At 40.1% G+C, this 15,776-nt stretch overlaps 1 protein-coding gene across 3 annotated transcripts; it reads left to right on the top strand.

The window, feature by feature from the left end:
* The first annotated feature begins 1,493 nt into the window (after positions 1 to 1,493).
* On the top strand, positions 1,494 to 7,495 carry LOC128739874 (GMP synthase [glutamine-hydrolyzing]). Of its 3 annotated transcripts, none has more exons than XM_053835376.1 (12): positions 1,494 to 1,797; positions 3,763 to 3,876; positions 3,933 to 4,119; positions 4,182 to 4,299; positions 4,890 to 5,046; positions 5,106 to 5,249; positions 5,367 to 5,463; positions 5,519 to 6,078; positions 6,132 to 6,303; positions 6,374 to 6,603; positions 6,674 to 6,865; positions 6,937 to 7,495. In XM_053835376.1, exons 2-12 carry the CDS (start codon positions 3,781 to 3,783, stop codon positions 7,036 to 7,038), a joined length of 2,055 nt encoding a protein of 684 aa, XP_053691351.1. In that variant the 5' UTR covers positions 1,494 to 1,797; positions 3,763 to 3,780; the 3' UTR covers positions 7,039 to 7,495. The 3 variants fall into 3 exon arrangements, with proteins under 3 accessions (XP_053691351.1, XP_053691352.1, XP_053691350.1); XM_053835377.1 differs by lacking the exon at positions 1,494 to 1,797 and adding an exon at positions 2,972 to 3,051; XM_053835375.1 differs by lacking the exon at positions 1,494 to 1,797 and adding an exon at positions 3,074 to 3,327.
* The last annotated feature ends 8,281 nt before the right edge of the window (positions 7,496 to 15,776 follow it).

Raw genomic sequence — 15,776 nt, 5'->3', positions numbered from 1 at the left:
GATGTTTAAGCTGCTTTAAGTTTTTCAAACCAGTTCTATCCCAAAAGCTGATAAAAAAGATTAGTAGCGGATGTTTCTGCTAAACAATCTGCTTCTAGACAGCCATAAACATCAAACCGTTTTACGGCTGCTTAAAGGTGTTAAAATGTAGAGTGGAAGCTTTCATTAAGCTCACAGCTTTCAAACTACTTTAAGTCTGCTTAAGGGTGTTAAAGTGGCTTTACAAATTTCTACCAAGTTTTCTTTCGGCTCACAGCACACATATTGTCAAATCATAGAATTTCGCAAATCGGCTGACAGCAAAAGTTTGTTGTTGTGTTATGGGTACCGCCAGAGTAAACGCGACAGCGACGCGTCGCGACTTCGCTCACATTCATTTAAATACACAGCACTTTTTCGCCGGAAGCGGGGCTGCGTATTTAAACAAATGTGAGCGAAGTCGTGTCGCGTTTACTCTGTATGGAGCCTATGTAACTCCAGCACAAAGTATAGTATAGAGTCGCTATTTTTATTTTTAATCGCTATTTTTCGGTTTGTTCCTCCAGCATCAGCTGTTCCCCAAAATGAGGTAAACATCATGTATATACACGCGTATTTCGTGTTCGCTAGTGTGGGTGCTTGAGCTGTCAGAAAGCTCTATTGCAATAATCTATCCAGCTTTCCACGAGCGATAATGGCGGATATTGAGCACAAGTGGGCACAATCTTTTGACATTCATTGGAGGAGCGTCGAGTTCGCCCTGACGGAGTTACTATGGATACATTCATGATTGTTTGTTGTTCGAGTGTAAAAATGTAAACATTGTTTCATTTTGCAGATCAGCAGAAGTGGAACATTACCGAACTGATTCAAACGTTTGTAGTGGTTTATGGCCATAATTTTCTGGATGCACCGGCTCAGGATACTTTTTACAATCGTGCGAATTAAACATTCGAAACATTACACATTAACGCAAACATTAACTTAATGTTGGTCGAGCCGTTGTCAAGTTTGCTCTCGAACAGCGTCTCGACTTGATAAGAAACTTTCCGTTGCATATTTGGACATCCCTGAAATTTGCGAAAACTGCAAAGCCACAATCCATAAAACTTGTCCTTTCAATTATGTTCTCATTAGCTGATCTGCAAAATTGAACAATGTTTACATTTTCACATTCGAACAACAAACAATCATGAATGTATCCATAGTAATTCCGTCAGGGCGAACTCGACGCTCCTCCAATGCATGTCAAAAGATTGTGGCCACTTGTGCTCAATATCCGCCATTATCGCTCGTGGAAAGCTGGATATGTGGGACAAATAGAAACTATACGAAAAGTTTTCTCAGTGTGTGTTATTCACTCGTAAGAAATTACAAAGTAATCTCTGATTACTATGCACTTGTACGCCTTACTGAAGACCCCTTGGTAAATTCCTAAAATTTGCCTGTAATTGGACCCATTTACCACGCCACTGGAAAATGCTTACCTGATAATCTAAAGTATTGGATTACTTCAATGTGCTGCAGTGTGCATTTTTGGAGCATGCAAATTATTTAGTTTGTCTTGTTATTCTGCACTTTTTGTAGTAAAAGACGTATGTAGTTCCGCGTCCGTGTTTTGCTAGAGCAATAGAAGCTTGTGTTTTCTTCAGTTGATCCATAAGTTTCGATATTCCAGCCTAGTTTGTACAGAAAGTGTTTTACCCCTACTCGTGTAAAAGATAAGTGTTGTGAGAAGAAATCTTGGCCGGAAGTTGATAAATCGCTTGCGAAATCTTCTCTTGAATCATCGCTAGAAGTGGTTTAACAATTAAAAAGGTAATACAGCTATTTGCTGTGATAATTGGCAATTTTTTCTGCACGAAGCAAGTCGATTCATTCGGGCTAACCTAACAGAGTCGAACTTGGAATATTTATTTTGTCAGCATTAAAACTGAGGGATAGGAAAGTATGCGAAATATTTCCAATTGAGGTTTCGGCTGGGATTGATGCACAAACTGTTTAATAAATAATTTTTTAATACTGCACAAATTTCAAAAAATGATTTGAATACATTTTCTGAATAGCTTGTCAGTTGTGCCAATAATAATAATAATAATAAATAATATTTTATGTTTTGGTTTTTAATAAAACCTGCAAAATTTTGTTCACTCTATAATGACCTTTAAGGTGCAAAAGTTGCAAAACGGTTTCCGTATATTGGACTATTGCATTTAAACATGCTCGGCTGTGTGCAAACCGTGCAAACGCGTCGAATCAAATTGGCAAAAGGTATTGGGCGCAGCTCTCGGCTCGAATGACGCGCCCTAACTATGCGTACATGTATGGGGGTTGTAATCTACGATAACGAATTAATCGAGTCGCTACTCAGCGAGGATGGTTCGGTCACTTTGACTCAATTTTGATTCATTTGTACAGAACCATCTCAGCCGAGCAAAATTTGACGATGTGATATATGAGACATTTGTAGAACTACATTTTTGCTGAATAATATTTTGCTGTATCTTTCGTATTTACGGTGCTACAATGCTAGTACCTCTATTAACTAAATGAACGTTCATTTAGTCACTAAAGAGCTACTAGCATTGTAGCGCTGTAACTACAAAAGATACAGCAAAACTTAATTTGGTAAAATTGTAGATATTAACTTGTTCTATAAATGTCTCATATATATCTATGTCAAATTTTGCTCGGCTAAGACGGTACTCTTAAATGAATCAAAATTGAGTCAAAGTGATCGAGCCATCCCTGCTACTCAGCATCGCATTTCTTTGTTGCAATTCTAAAATATGTACACAAATTTTGTATAATTAGCATAGGAATTCATGTTGGAAATTTATTAGGATAGATTAACATTTAATCACCGATGAAAATTGCCGGTTTTTGACAGTTTTTATTCCTGTGTGAGTAAAAGTTAGATGACATGCAAATATGTCACACTATACACACACAAGAATCTATGGACTGTCTGAAATAGAGTGTGTAACCAACCAAAAAAGATAAAGCGGCGAGGAAAACAACTGTAGCAGCATAGAAGATAGATTTGGATCCGGCCTCAAAGGCAGTGCTGAGGTTTATTTCTGACGCATTTTGAATTCAATTATATACTGAAATTTCCAATTTAGTGGAAAAATAAAAACTGTTGCTTCAAGCGAGAGTTCATGCAAACAGTGAATAATAGATTGAGTTGATTGTTGAGTCAGTGTCCACAGGAGTTTCCCGTACTTGAGCAATTTTCTTTGCAAAAGTTATTACCAAGAACTAATAAATACGTGTGGTGATCTGCAACCCGTAGTGAGCCTTGAACGGATCTCACGGCTGTGGATGTTCTTGCGCTTTTTCTTTCGTGTAATTATGAATTCCACCGTTTTTGCTGATTGAAACAGTGTTCGGACTCCTGCATAGAAAATCACATAATCTTATTTCTATATGGCTGCAGTCTAAATGAATCATGAACTCCACCTGCATAATATAAATGTGGTTTGATTGTTTCTCAAAACAAAAGGTTATCCCCTGTGCTGGAATTTAAATGGCCGCAAATGTTTAATTTTTTAGTTTGTATTATATATGAGAATCTGGATAGACTTACGAGTAATTTGAAAATTGCTAGATAGCTTATTAAAAGAGCCTGATGACGTCTTTGTATCGAAGAATATTTTCTGTAAGGCAGGCACAGCTATGGCTTTTTCCTATATTTGTTGATAAGATGTGATTGAAATCAAAACAGCTGCAGCGGTTGTGCAATCAAACTAATAATTTCTTTAATTGATATTTTTCTGCCAGTGTTGCAACAACCAAGAGATGAGTACGCTAAATAAATCGGCTGGCCCGTCAGAGAATGGCGCAATACATGGAGAGCGAGTGGTAATCTTGGATGCCGGAGCACAGTATGGAAAGGTAAATTTATTTAAAATATTTAAATAATCCCAAATTTAATCAACTTCATGTTTCAGGTAATCGACCGTAAAGTACGAGAGCTGCAGATAAGGTCCGAAATTTTGCCCTTGGATACATCCGCTCAACAATTAAAAGACTCTGGCTGTCGCGCCATCATTATCTCTGGAGGGCCCAATTCAATCTACGATGATGATGCACCTGTTTACGACCCGGATATTTTCAAAATTGGCTTGCCTATTCTAGGTATAGTACTTCCATTATTGTTCATTTGCTGCTTAGAATAAAAGTTGTTATTTTGATTGCAGGTATTTGCTATGGAATGCAAATCATCAATAAAGAGTTTGGAGGTACTGTGCAAAAGAAGGATATTCGAGAAGATGGCGAACACACCGTGGAAGTGGAGACATCATGCCCTTTGTTCAAGTGAGTTGTGAAACTCGCTCCGGTAAAATTTAAATATATCCCAGGAGGTATAAGAAAAGGATTACCATGTAAAGTATGCGGTAACTCTTGATACAAACCTCCAAAAGCAACAAAGTTACTACGAACATCTTCTAATGCATAAAGTGTCAGTTTGGAAGCTACACGTTGTAACACATTTTCTGCCTATACAAACAGTTGTTGATCACTGCTTCCTATTAGATTGACAATATCGTACGTTTTGAGTCGGTGGGCTTCTTGTGACGATCTCTATCAATAAATTATTGTTATTCAGAGACTCTCAATATCATTTAATGACAAATGTTTCCACATTTTGCGTAAAAAGCAGGTTTAGACAGCATTAAATCTGGTTTTTCAGAGAGTTGCTTGGTTTTAACCGAATTAAATACTACTCGACCGAATCAACGATACGAAATACCTTCCAATAAAGTAAAAGGAGTGGCATTACAGAATTGATCATATACGGATTTTGGCCGCATGAAATTTGTCTGATACAAATACATGTCAACATTTCGTATTAATATGGCTGAGAGTGCAATTCATAATTCAGTATATTTTCTGTATTCCTTTAGCGGTCTTCAACAAGTGCAAACGGTTCTTCTAACACATAGTGATAGCATCGATAGACTTGGAGCCAAATTGAAAGTGAGCGCGTATTCTTCCAACAGGATTGTTGCCGCTATCTATAATGAACAATTGCGGATTTATGGTGTTCAGTTTCATCCCGAGGTATGCGTATTGATCCAATTTGAAGGCACGGTATGAACATTTGCTTCGTTCCTTCGCAGGTGGATCTAACATTGAATGGCAAGCAGATGCTGTCCAACTTTCTAGTAAATATTTGTGGATTATCACCGAATTTCACTATTCGAAGCCGACGGGAAGATTGCATTCAGTACATCAAAGAACGCGTTGGGACCAATAAAGTTTTGGTAAGCAAATGATACCGAAAATGATGAAAAGATAAGAATTGAGTTAATTAAGATATTTTGATTCGAAGCTGAGATTGCCCATTGACAAAGAGATATGTTGCTTGTTTTTTTTTGCAGATGCTGGTAAGTGGTGGTGTAGATTCGACAGTTTGTGCAGCGCTTCTTCGACATGCCTTGAAGCCTGAACAAGTACTAGCGGTTCATATCGATAATGGTAGGTGGTGCGTTAAAGTTGTCTGATGATCAACTGATTCAATTGATTATTTCAGGTTTTATGCGCAAGAATGAGAGCGCTGCTGTCGAAAAGTCCCTTCGCGAAGTCGGTGTTGATTTGCTAGTGAAGGATGCATTTTTCCAATTCTCGCGTGGTTCAACTACAATCAAGGTCCCCGGATCGCTTTACAATCAAGATACACCGATGCTTTGTCAGACTATAAACCCGGAGGATAAGCGCAAAATAATCGGTGATGTGTTCGTTAAAGTTTCGAGCGAAATATTGAAGGATATGAACCTGAATGCCGAGGAAGTGTTTCTCGCCCAGGGCACCCTTCGCCCAGATTTGATTGAATCAGCGTCAGCTATGGTTAGCTCAACAGCAGACACGATTAAAACACACCACAACGACACAGAATTGATTCGACAGCTTCGAAACGCCGGGCGAGTTATTGAACCGCTGCAGGACTTTCATAAGGACGAAGTTCGACAGCTGGGTTACGAGTTGGGGCTACCGGCACACTTAATCGAAAGGCACCCATTTCCTGGCCCTGGTCTCGCAATTCGAGTACTTTGTGCGGAAGAAGCTTATATGAAAGACTATTCTGAAACACAGGTACATCTTTTTTACTTTCAGTGCTCCTCACACTAATATTTATATCATTTTAGGTTATAGCTAAAGTAATAGTAGATTACAAAAACAAGCTGGAACAAACACATGCGCTTTTAAATCGTGTTTCTGGCACGACAACCAGAGAGGAACAAAAAACCCTCTACCGTATATCCAGCAACATGAATTTGAACGCAACTTTACTGCCTATTCGAAGCGTTGGAGTCCAAGGTACGTGACACTAGCATTGTGTCTGTTACCAAGCGGCCATTTTTTTTTCTTTTTTCGAATTGTTTTGTAGGTGACAGGCGATCTTATAGTTATGCGGTAGGACTCAGCAGTAAAGACCAACCAAACTGGCAGGATATGATGTTCCTAGCAAAACTGATTCCGCGAATACTGCATAACGTAAATAGGGTGTGCTATATCTTTGGCGATGCGGTGAAATACCCTGTACAAGATATCACCCACACGCTGCTGACGCAAAATGTAGTAGCGCAAATCCGACAAGCTGATAGTATCGCGAATAGGGTAAACTGGACACAGCCTTTATCTGCATTGAAAGATTTAATTAATTTTTTATAAAATGCTTCTCTTGTAGATTTTGCTGGAAAATGAATGCACCCGGAAAATATCGCAAATGCCAGTTGTTTTGATTCCCGTGCATTTTGATCGTGATCCTGCGCCAAAAACGCCATCCTGCCAGCGGTCTGTTGTTTTAAGACCTTTTATAACGAACGACTTTATGACGGGTGTACCCGCGGTACCGGGTTCGGACCGATTGCCGTTACCGGTATGTTAAAAAAAAAGTCAAGTCATTCTTTTAGTCAGTAAAATTAATTTTTATTAACATTTCTTTTTAAGGTTCTACAAAAAATGGTTGATGAAATCAGCAATCTAAGCGGTATTTCTCGAGTGTTGCTCGACTTAACCTCCAAACCACCGGGTACGACCGAATGGGAATGATTCCTCATAGCTGTGGTAACCATCGTCTATATAATTCGTGTATTTGTTAAAGCCATGTTGCCCGCTAACCTTCGTCGTCCGTCACCTTTTTTTTCGTCCCAACTCCAAAGTGGCACTAATCCTGACGCATATTGATGGCAACTTCACTCAAGTCGATAACTTTAAATCATGCGATTGAGAAAATGTTTTAGTTTTTCAGAGAAAATGCAAATTCAATAGACTATAACCAAGTTATAATTGTGAATTCCGAAGGTAAAGCGCTATTTCTGGTTTGAACATAATTTCTACTAGTTTAAAAATGTGGTGAGAAATCAAGCCTTAGTGGATTTATTGCTAATTATTGCAAATGAATGCATTACCGCGCTGAAGTCAAAACTGAATGATTAGTTAGTGTTTAAAACAATCCGAATCGTTTGCTTTTGATGTAAATTTAATAGTCCATACGAGTAGAATCGCAAGTTGCAAAATATAATGATTGAAAAAATCATTGAATCTCACATGAAGTCATTTACTTCGATGCTTCCGAAAAAATGCTATTGTCCTAAGAGGTATTTAAAATCTTATGAGGTGTCGTCCTATTCAAGATTTCATATTTAGCTATCGAATTATTGATCTAAGGTTAAATGTCCGAACTGGAACAATTTACAACTATGTATGTATGTAAATTAACTAAAGCTTGTGGTTTGGCTCGTTCGAGACGCGAGTTTTGATTTACCCAGGGCAGCTACCCAAGGCTGGCAAAGAATGAACATGAAACAGCGTGAAAATACGGACACAAATCGAAACATGGCAAGCTGGCTTAACTTACAAGGGAACCCAGCCAACTGAAGCTTTAAATCCAGGCTGATAAACGCTGAGCGAGGTTCGTTGACCAGCTACTGACGAACACAAGACCTTGTCCAGGAAAGTTTTGCTCTACTCTGGCTAACGAGGTGAAAATGTTACTCGAGAGAGGAAAAGAAAGAGGAGTTAGATTATTTCTGAACCCAGGGACACGTGCAGCCCTGGGAATCGATAAACGAAAGAAAAACCGCGGCCAAGCAACAGCGCGAGATGCCAATAATTCATCGTATTAATTTTGTCAACACTGAGACGCCATCGTTGGACGAAATATAAGTCGCAATCAAAAGTATGAAGTTCAACAGAGCGACAGAGATAGATTTCATTTCAACCGAGATGCTCAAAACGGACCCATATTTGTCAGCCTAGACGATGCCTCAGCTGTTCAGCAATATATGGGAAACCGCCGTCCGGGAGAAAATCGACGGTACTCTTCGGCGGCAACAAGTTGGATTGCGTGCTAGCCATCCTGTGCAGAATATATCGCAACGCTCCGCAATATATTGCATGACTCTATTCTACTGGTGTTTGTTTACTTTGTAAAAGCGTTTGACCGACTCTTAGGCGCACTTGGGCGTAGAGGAGTTCCAGATAAACTAGTCCATCTCATCAAGCCTCAGTGTGGGCCGTTCTCGTGCAAGATGTGGCACAACGGCGTTTTGTTCCACGCTGGTTTACTTCTGGTGTAAAACAGGACTGCATATTATTACCGCTGCTGTTTCTCATCGTTATGGATGAGTTACTAGTTGGAGCTATTGACAGTTAGAATGACTTCGACCTAGCCGATGACATTAGACCGTATAAATAAAACAGTTTCCTTTGTTTTCCCGTGAAATTTTATGGAAGAAGTAAAGCAAACTTTTATTCATACGGCCTATTGTCTTGCTCACACAATACCGAATCGATAAGCAGAGCAAATTAGATGAACTCTTCAAAAGTTCCCAATTAGCAGGTCTCACAGTCAAGGCAGCAAAAGTAAGTTTATGGTAGTCGTAGTGAACACTGACAATCTTTCCAACTTCACAGTAGCGAGATAACAGGTTGCACAAGTGGAAACCTTTTAATATCTTGGTAGCCAGATAACACCCGATATCCTATCCTATCCTATCCATTTCAAGTCTAATTTCAGCTTCGATTTCAAGTCCAACTTCAAGTATAATTTCAAGTCCGATATCAAATCCAATTTCAAGTTAAGTGGTGGCGTGGAAAACCATTGATGGAACTAGGGGGGCTAAGCCCCCTAGGAGAGATTTAGAAAAATGGAGTTGGCCGACCAAATAAAAAGTCAAAAAACCATGTTCTGTCACATGGAATTTTTTATAGTATGTTTTCTTGTTTGTAACTTTCTAATCTTTTAATGATAAAATTTTCATGATTACATTATTTGTTGTTCCTGAGTTTATGGCTGAAAATTCGGTTTTCCTGAATATGTATTTTATTATATTCAAATATTCATGTCTCATTAATAAAAACAGTCAGCATATTCACAGATGGATTACCGATGAAACTAGAGATGGTCCTAGTTCCGTCGGTAATCCGTCTCCTGCTGCTTTCCAGAAAAAGAAGCAGAAAAGGAAAAATGAGACTGAAGGAGAAAGAACGGAAAAGAGCACGAAGGAAAGCGTGACCGCAAAAAGGAAAAAAATCGAAACTGATAAGAAAACGACAAAAAACGACATAGGTATACAGAAGAAACGGGGAAAAACGGGAAAAAAGACAAAACCGGAACAGAAGAAATTCAGGACACAAAAAAAAGGGAGAAAACTGAGACTGAGAAAAAACGAGAACAAGATCTGGAATAAAAAACAAGAGAAACCAAAAGGGAAAAAATAAGAGAGAAAATAGAAAACCGACACAGGACACGAGAAAAACAGGGAGGAGAGGTCACACGGGAAAAATGAGAAATATAGACCAAAACCGGGAAAATATGACAGAAAATGGAGAAAACAAAAACTGGAAAAATTAACTATGGAAAAAGGCAAAATGGGAGAGAAAATGACGAAAATCGAAAGACAAAAAAGAAAAACGGCGAGGAAAGAGAAAAAGCGGGTCAAAAATATAATAAAAATACGGAAGAACAGAACGTCAAAACGAGAAAAACATTATAGACGAGGACGGAAAACTAAAGGGAAAGGAGAAAAAGGGTTAGAAAAATATGAAAAATGGAAATGGGAAAAATAGACGAGAAAAGACTGGAAGCGGGAAAGAAAATAACAAAAAAACGACAAGAGCATGTGGAGAAACAGGACTGAAAATAAGAAAAAAATGGAATGAGAAACGAACAAATTCTAAACAATTGCATAGAAAACACGAGACGGAAAAAAGGAACACGAGAGAAAAAAGCATGTGAAGTGAGAGTAAAAACCAAGGTAACGTAACAGGAAAGCAAAAAACGGAAAAAGGTGAAAAACAGATCTGGATACGGGAAAATGCAGCACAGGAAAGTGGTAAAACATGTGAGAATAAGACCTAGATTCTCAGAATGTTAATTTTATTTATAAGTAAAACTTCGTGTCCATGTCAGGTTTGAATTGAAATTTCAAGTTTAAATTAGTACAAATTCAACTGTATGCTGTGTGGCCTTGCCAGGTAGCGCAGAGAGTCTATCAATTCACGTCTTACCTCGTTGGTGGCCCAGTACAGAAAGAGGGCGATTCTACGAGGAGATTTCTCTGCATGCTTTGATCCGTGTATTTTACAGCGCATGCTATGATCGGCAGATCTTCGTGTCGGAGTTGCTGTTATGCAACGTGCATAGAGTACGCACCCCTTTGTTGATGCATATATTGTTGCCTGGTATTTTCCACCAGCCACACATCCTCCTTCCACTCCATTAAAAAGTGAAGTTATTATAAATTCATATAACTAACGGTTTTCACTGTTATTTCCCGCTAAAATAATTCAGGATTGTATAATTCACTCCTATTTAAATAGCAATGAAATAGCATGTCTAACCTCGGGCCCATGACATTCGCCCGCTGTCATTTACTGCCTAGGGGTTCACACATTTCCCATGCACTACCCGTCGATTCAAACTTTTGACTCTTTCACTCATTATGGAAAACTCCGCTTACCCGGGAATGATCTGAGAAGCACTCTCCTTACTTCCACATGTTGAAGAGGCTGCACAATACCAAGTCCTTGTTCGCTGCAGCTCAACACGAAGACGTCAATAAGGTGGACCATAAGGAAATAGTTCTGAAAATCATTCATTAGGACGTCACTTAGTCATACGGAAAACGGTCTCTCTGATCGTTTGAACTTTGCGTTCAAAGACTTTTAACATTTCTACGAATTCATCATAGCAAAGCGCAGGAATATCCTTCTATTCGTTGGATGACTTCAACATCATTCTAATAATGTACCCACTCCCCGACCGGATGTGGAAAAACTGCTGTTTGATTCTGAATTAGTCACACGCGTTTTTTTACATATGAAGAATAAGACAAACCACTCATACGACCTTTACATTCAACAATTGTTTTTTGATGAGAATTTTCTAGTCGTTATTGCCGTTGGCTGTCGGGAATATTTAGTATCGCAAATTAACTGAACACATCCGATATTCTTGCAATAACAAATCCAGTCAGATTTCTATTATTTATAAGTTTACTCGGGCATTGTTTCGAATATCCGTCGGGTAGCATTCGTAAATTTAAATCGTAAATAAACGGCGAAACGCTTAACGACCCAGCGACTCAGCTAAATATTGCCGTACAGACATCCAACACGACACTGTTAAATTTAAGGAGGAATCTCCCTAATACAGTAACGGCCAAACTGTGGCACGCGGAATTCACGGGGCGATCTGATTTGGCCTGCACCATGCCTATGCCTTGGCACCACTGTCCTAATATAAGGAAGCTTTCATTCTCGACTTTGTTGAATCGTTGGCACAGTGCCGTTACTCGAATATTCCGAAAGACACCGTTGCATTAGAGAGCGCAAACAAATCATTAGTTAGTGGAACCAAATTCAATATGCGCCGAAACGCTACATCGTGTTTAGCACTATCAACCACATCCTCCAACGAATCCATGGCCGCTTCCATTAGTTCCCTGTTCTGCCCAGATCGCTCAAGCATTCCTAAATGTCGGCTAAATACAAGCGTTCCGTATCAAACCAGTCAAGCCAACAGCATTCGTCGATTCCTACGCCACGCAATCAAACAGCAAACCAATCAATTTAAGCTGCATAATCAACACGCAGTATCAACTTTTCGGACTCTCCTGAACCGAGTTCTTTTCATGCGTAGTTTGATTTTGCATCTAACAGTAATCCAGTGGATTTTCGAGATTCATCTCGACTGCAATTAACGTGTCCAATTGCATTCACAAAGTTCTTTACATCTCACTTTGACTCTAAGATGCTCCAATGAACGTCTCGCTCCATCACTTCTCTACTGTTTCTGATGAACAGTATTTTGATGGACGTCTCGTTATATGAAGTCTTTTTTTATTAATTGATTACTCGAATGTCTCGCCCCACCGAGCTATTGGTTCCTCCTTTTTTGAACCCAATACTACTCCGATGAGCGTCTCATTCGATCATAGTCGGAACCAACGGTTCATGGATGGACGTCTCGTAACACCGGGCCATCTTCCAGTATCGGTGATACTGCGGTGTACGTCTCGTCACATCTCTTTGCAGTAAAAATCGTTGACTGCAATTGAACAGAATCAGTGCAAATCGCCGGTGTCGTTTTTCTTCTAAACACAGAAGGCGTTGCATGAACAACGCAATCACCGTTAGTGAAGGAAACTTCACTTTGAAGAAAATTAAATGTGTTTGATAAAACTCCCTGCATATTTTTATTTCTTTTCTTCATATGCATCTTGAAATAAGTTGCACAGAAGATAAGATACCTAACAGGATCGCCATTGTGTGGCCTTGCCAGGTAGCGCAGAGAGTCTATCAATTCACGTCTTACCTCGTTGGTGGCCCAGTACAGAAAGAGGGCGATTCTACGAGGAGATTTCTCTGCATGCTTTGATCCGTGTATTTTACAGCGCATGCTATGATCGGCAGATCTTCGTGTCGGAGTTGCTGTTATGCAACGTGCATAGAGTACGCACCCCTTTGTTGATGCATATATTGTTGCTTGGTATTTTCCACCAGCCACACATATGCTAAGCTCAATTTCAAGTGCAACTGCATGTCCGATTTGAAACCCAAATTTAAGTCTGATTTAATTCCAATTTTAGGTTCAATTTAAGTCAAATTTAAGCTTTGATTTCAAATCCAATTTCAATTAATTTGAGGTCCAATTTCAAATGAGTTCCTAGTCTAATCTAAAGTCCAGTTTTAATCTAATTTATGACCAGCTTCAAGTACAATTTAACCAACAATTTTAAGTTCAATTCCGATCTTAATTTCAAATTCCGCACTTACAGAGTGTTCAATAAGTTCGAATACAACTTTTCATCGTTGTGTCCGTTGTGCAAGTGCGCATCATGTGCATTTGTGTATATTGCTGTATAGGCTAACCGATGCGCAAGGTATCGACTTGATGTCATTTGTTATTTGTTTACCGCGCGCGATGAAGGAGTACCGCAACGTCGTAGTAAAGTTATTTGCGAGAAGTGAGTAACCCGGCGACATATTTCGGTCCTTGAAATCCCATGGGGTGACGCGGAATTTCATCTATAACACCATCCGTCGGTACCGGGAGACGGGCTCGGCCAAGGACCGTGCTAGATCCGGGCACCCGCGTTCGACGAGGATGCCAGCAGCTATCAAGGTGGTGAGGGAGCGGAAGCGTCGAAAAATGAACCGCTCGGTCCGGATGACCGCTGTTGACCTGGATGTGTCAATCGGGACTGCCCACACCGTCATGGCGACGGACCTGGGATGCAAACCGTACAAGAAACGCTGAAACGTACGAAAAAGACGCTGGACAGAGCAAAACTGATACTTTCGCGGCACGCTGGGCAGGAGTTCGTGTTTTCAGATGAGAAACTCTTCATCTTGCAGCAGCCGCACAATGTCCAAAATGACCGGCTGTGGGCGCCGACGTTGGCCAGCATCCCCCCGTCTCACATAAACATCCCGCGGTTTCAGAGCGCCGCGTCGGTGATGGTTTGGGGGACCGTATCCAAGCGTGGGAAGCTTCCACTAGTGTTTATCGAGAAAAACGTGAAAATCAACGCTGCATACTATAAGACCGAGGTTCTGGAAAAGGTTGTGGGGTGTTCCCGGCACTTCGTGATCTCTACGGGAATAATCATTACGCCTCTCAACAGGACGGCGCACCGGCCCACACGGCGAATATCGTCCAAGCGTGGTGTCGGGAGAATATAACTGATTTTCTCGATAAGACTTTGTGGTCTTCCAGCTCCCCGGATCTTAATCCCCTGGACTTTTATGTATGGTCGTACATGCTGGCAAAGCAGAGCGACCATAAAGTGAGCACTATGGGCCGATTTAAGAAGCTCATTTCCAAGATTTGGGACGAGATGCCAATGCACCAGGTGCGTACCGCGTGTGATTCTTTTGAGAAACGTCTCAAGCTCGTCATAAAACGCTAAAAGGGGGGGGGGGGTGCTTGCACCAAATATGTCGTAAAGGTTCTCAATAAACACTGCTTCAATAAAAATTGATTCAGAAAAGAACATCTTGTATTTTCATTTTTTAAACACATTGTTAAAGTGTATTCGAACTTATTGAACCCTGTAGTTGGTCTCGAGGTAAGATGCTGGTTTAACAGTTGTCGTATGTTCGAATATCGGCTAAACGGTGCTACTAGATAGAGTCAGTAGGATTGTTGCACTAGTCCTGTAACTGTCCTGTACTCTAATAGCCGGTTGAGAAGTCTGTCGATAAAGAAGGATCAAGTCTTAGAAAAGCTGTTTAAGCCTAATACTTTGCTTTTTTTAATCCAATTTCAAGCTAAATTTATACTTCCTCGGTACCCAGTGCCGCCTTTTGAAATTTCATGAAAACTAAGAAAAAACTTGGGCAAGAGGGTTAATTTCATATCTAATTCCAAGTCTAATACATATCCAATTCAAATGAAAATTTCAAATTCTGTTTTAAATCCGATTTCAATTCTAATTGCAAGTAAAACTTCCTGGCAAAATTACTGCAAATCTAACTCTAATATCAAATTCAATATAATAAGCCCAATTTCCAGTTCAATTTGAAGTAAAACTTTAAGCCCAAATTAGTTCAAATACAAGCATAACTAAATACCCCGTACGCCTGTGAAATGGTGCGTCTCAGCGGAGACAACGAAAAGCTGCAAGTATTTATCAATCGTTGCCTGCGTTAGCTCTTTAGCCGCCCAGTTAGCTTCGGGGTACGATGCTGGCCTTATAAGCCAGCGTCGTATGTTCGAAACTCGGCTGGGAGGTGCTGGTACAGAGTCAATAGGATCGTTGCTCTAACCCCGTAATTGTCCTGTACTGTAATAGCCGGCTGCGAAGTCTGTCGATAAACAAGAGTCAAATTCTCAACAGGACGTTTATACCCATGGCTTTGCTTTTTTTGCCTGCGTTATAGCATGCGTGCCTGGTAGCGTGACAACTGCATATCCAAAGGGGAACTCCATCGTTGATGTCATTAACGGCCGATAGCAACAGAAATTCGAGAGCGTAGATGGCAGTGAGTCGGAAATACCTTGTGCAGACAGACATGAACTTACTTAATTGGTATCTAGTATCCAATTCCGTGGGAACCCAGTGATCGTAAGATCTTCCTTTACCTGGTCTAGGCATTTAATCGCCGCGCCCCCATTAGTCTTGTTCTAACCGAATTCGATGCGGACAGCTGTTTTGCAGAATGGTCATTCTAGCAACTTGTTCTACCTAGCGTATCCATCTAGCTCTAGCCATTTTTTGAATACTGGGTTCATCGTAGAAACTTGTGAGTTTGTGGTTAATCTTTACTCTCTGTATATC

This window comes from Sabethes cyaneus, chromosome 3 (assembly GCF_943734655.1).
Source record: "Sabethes cyaneus chromosome 3, idSabCyanKW18_F2, whole genome shotgun sequence".
Taxonomy (NCBI): Eukaryota; Metazoa; Arthropoda; class Insecta; order Diptera; family Culicidae; genus Sabethes; species Sabethes cyaneus.
This window is presented reverse-complemented; position numbering and strand designations above follow the sequence as displayed.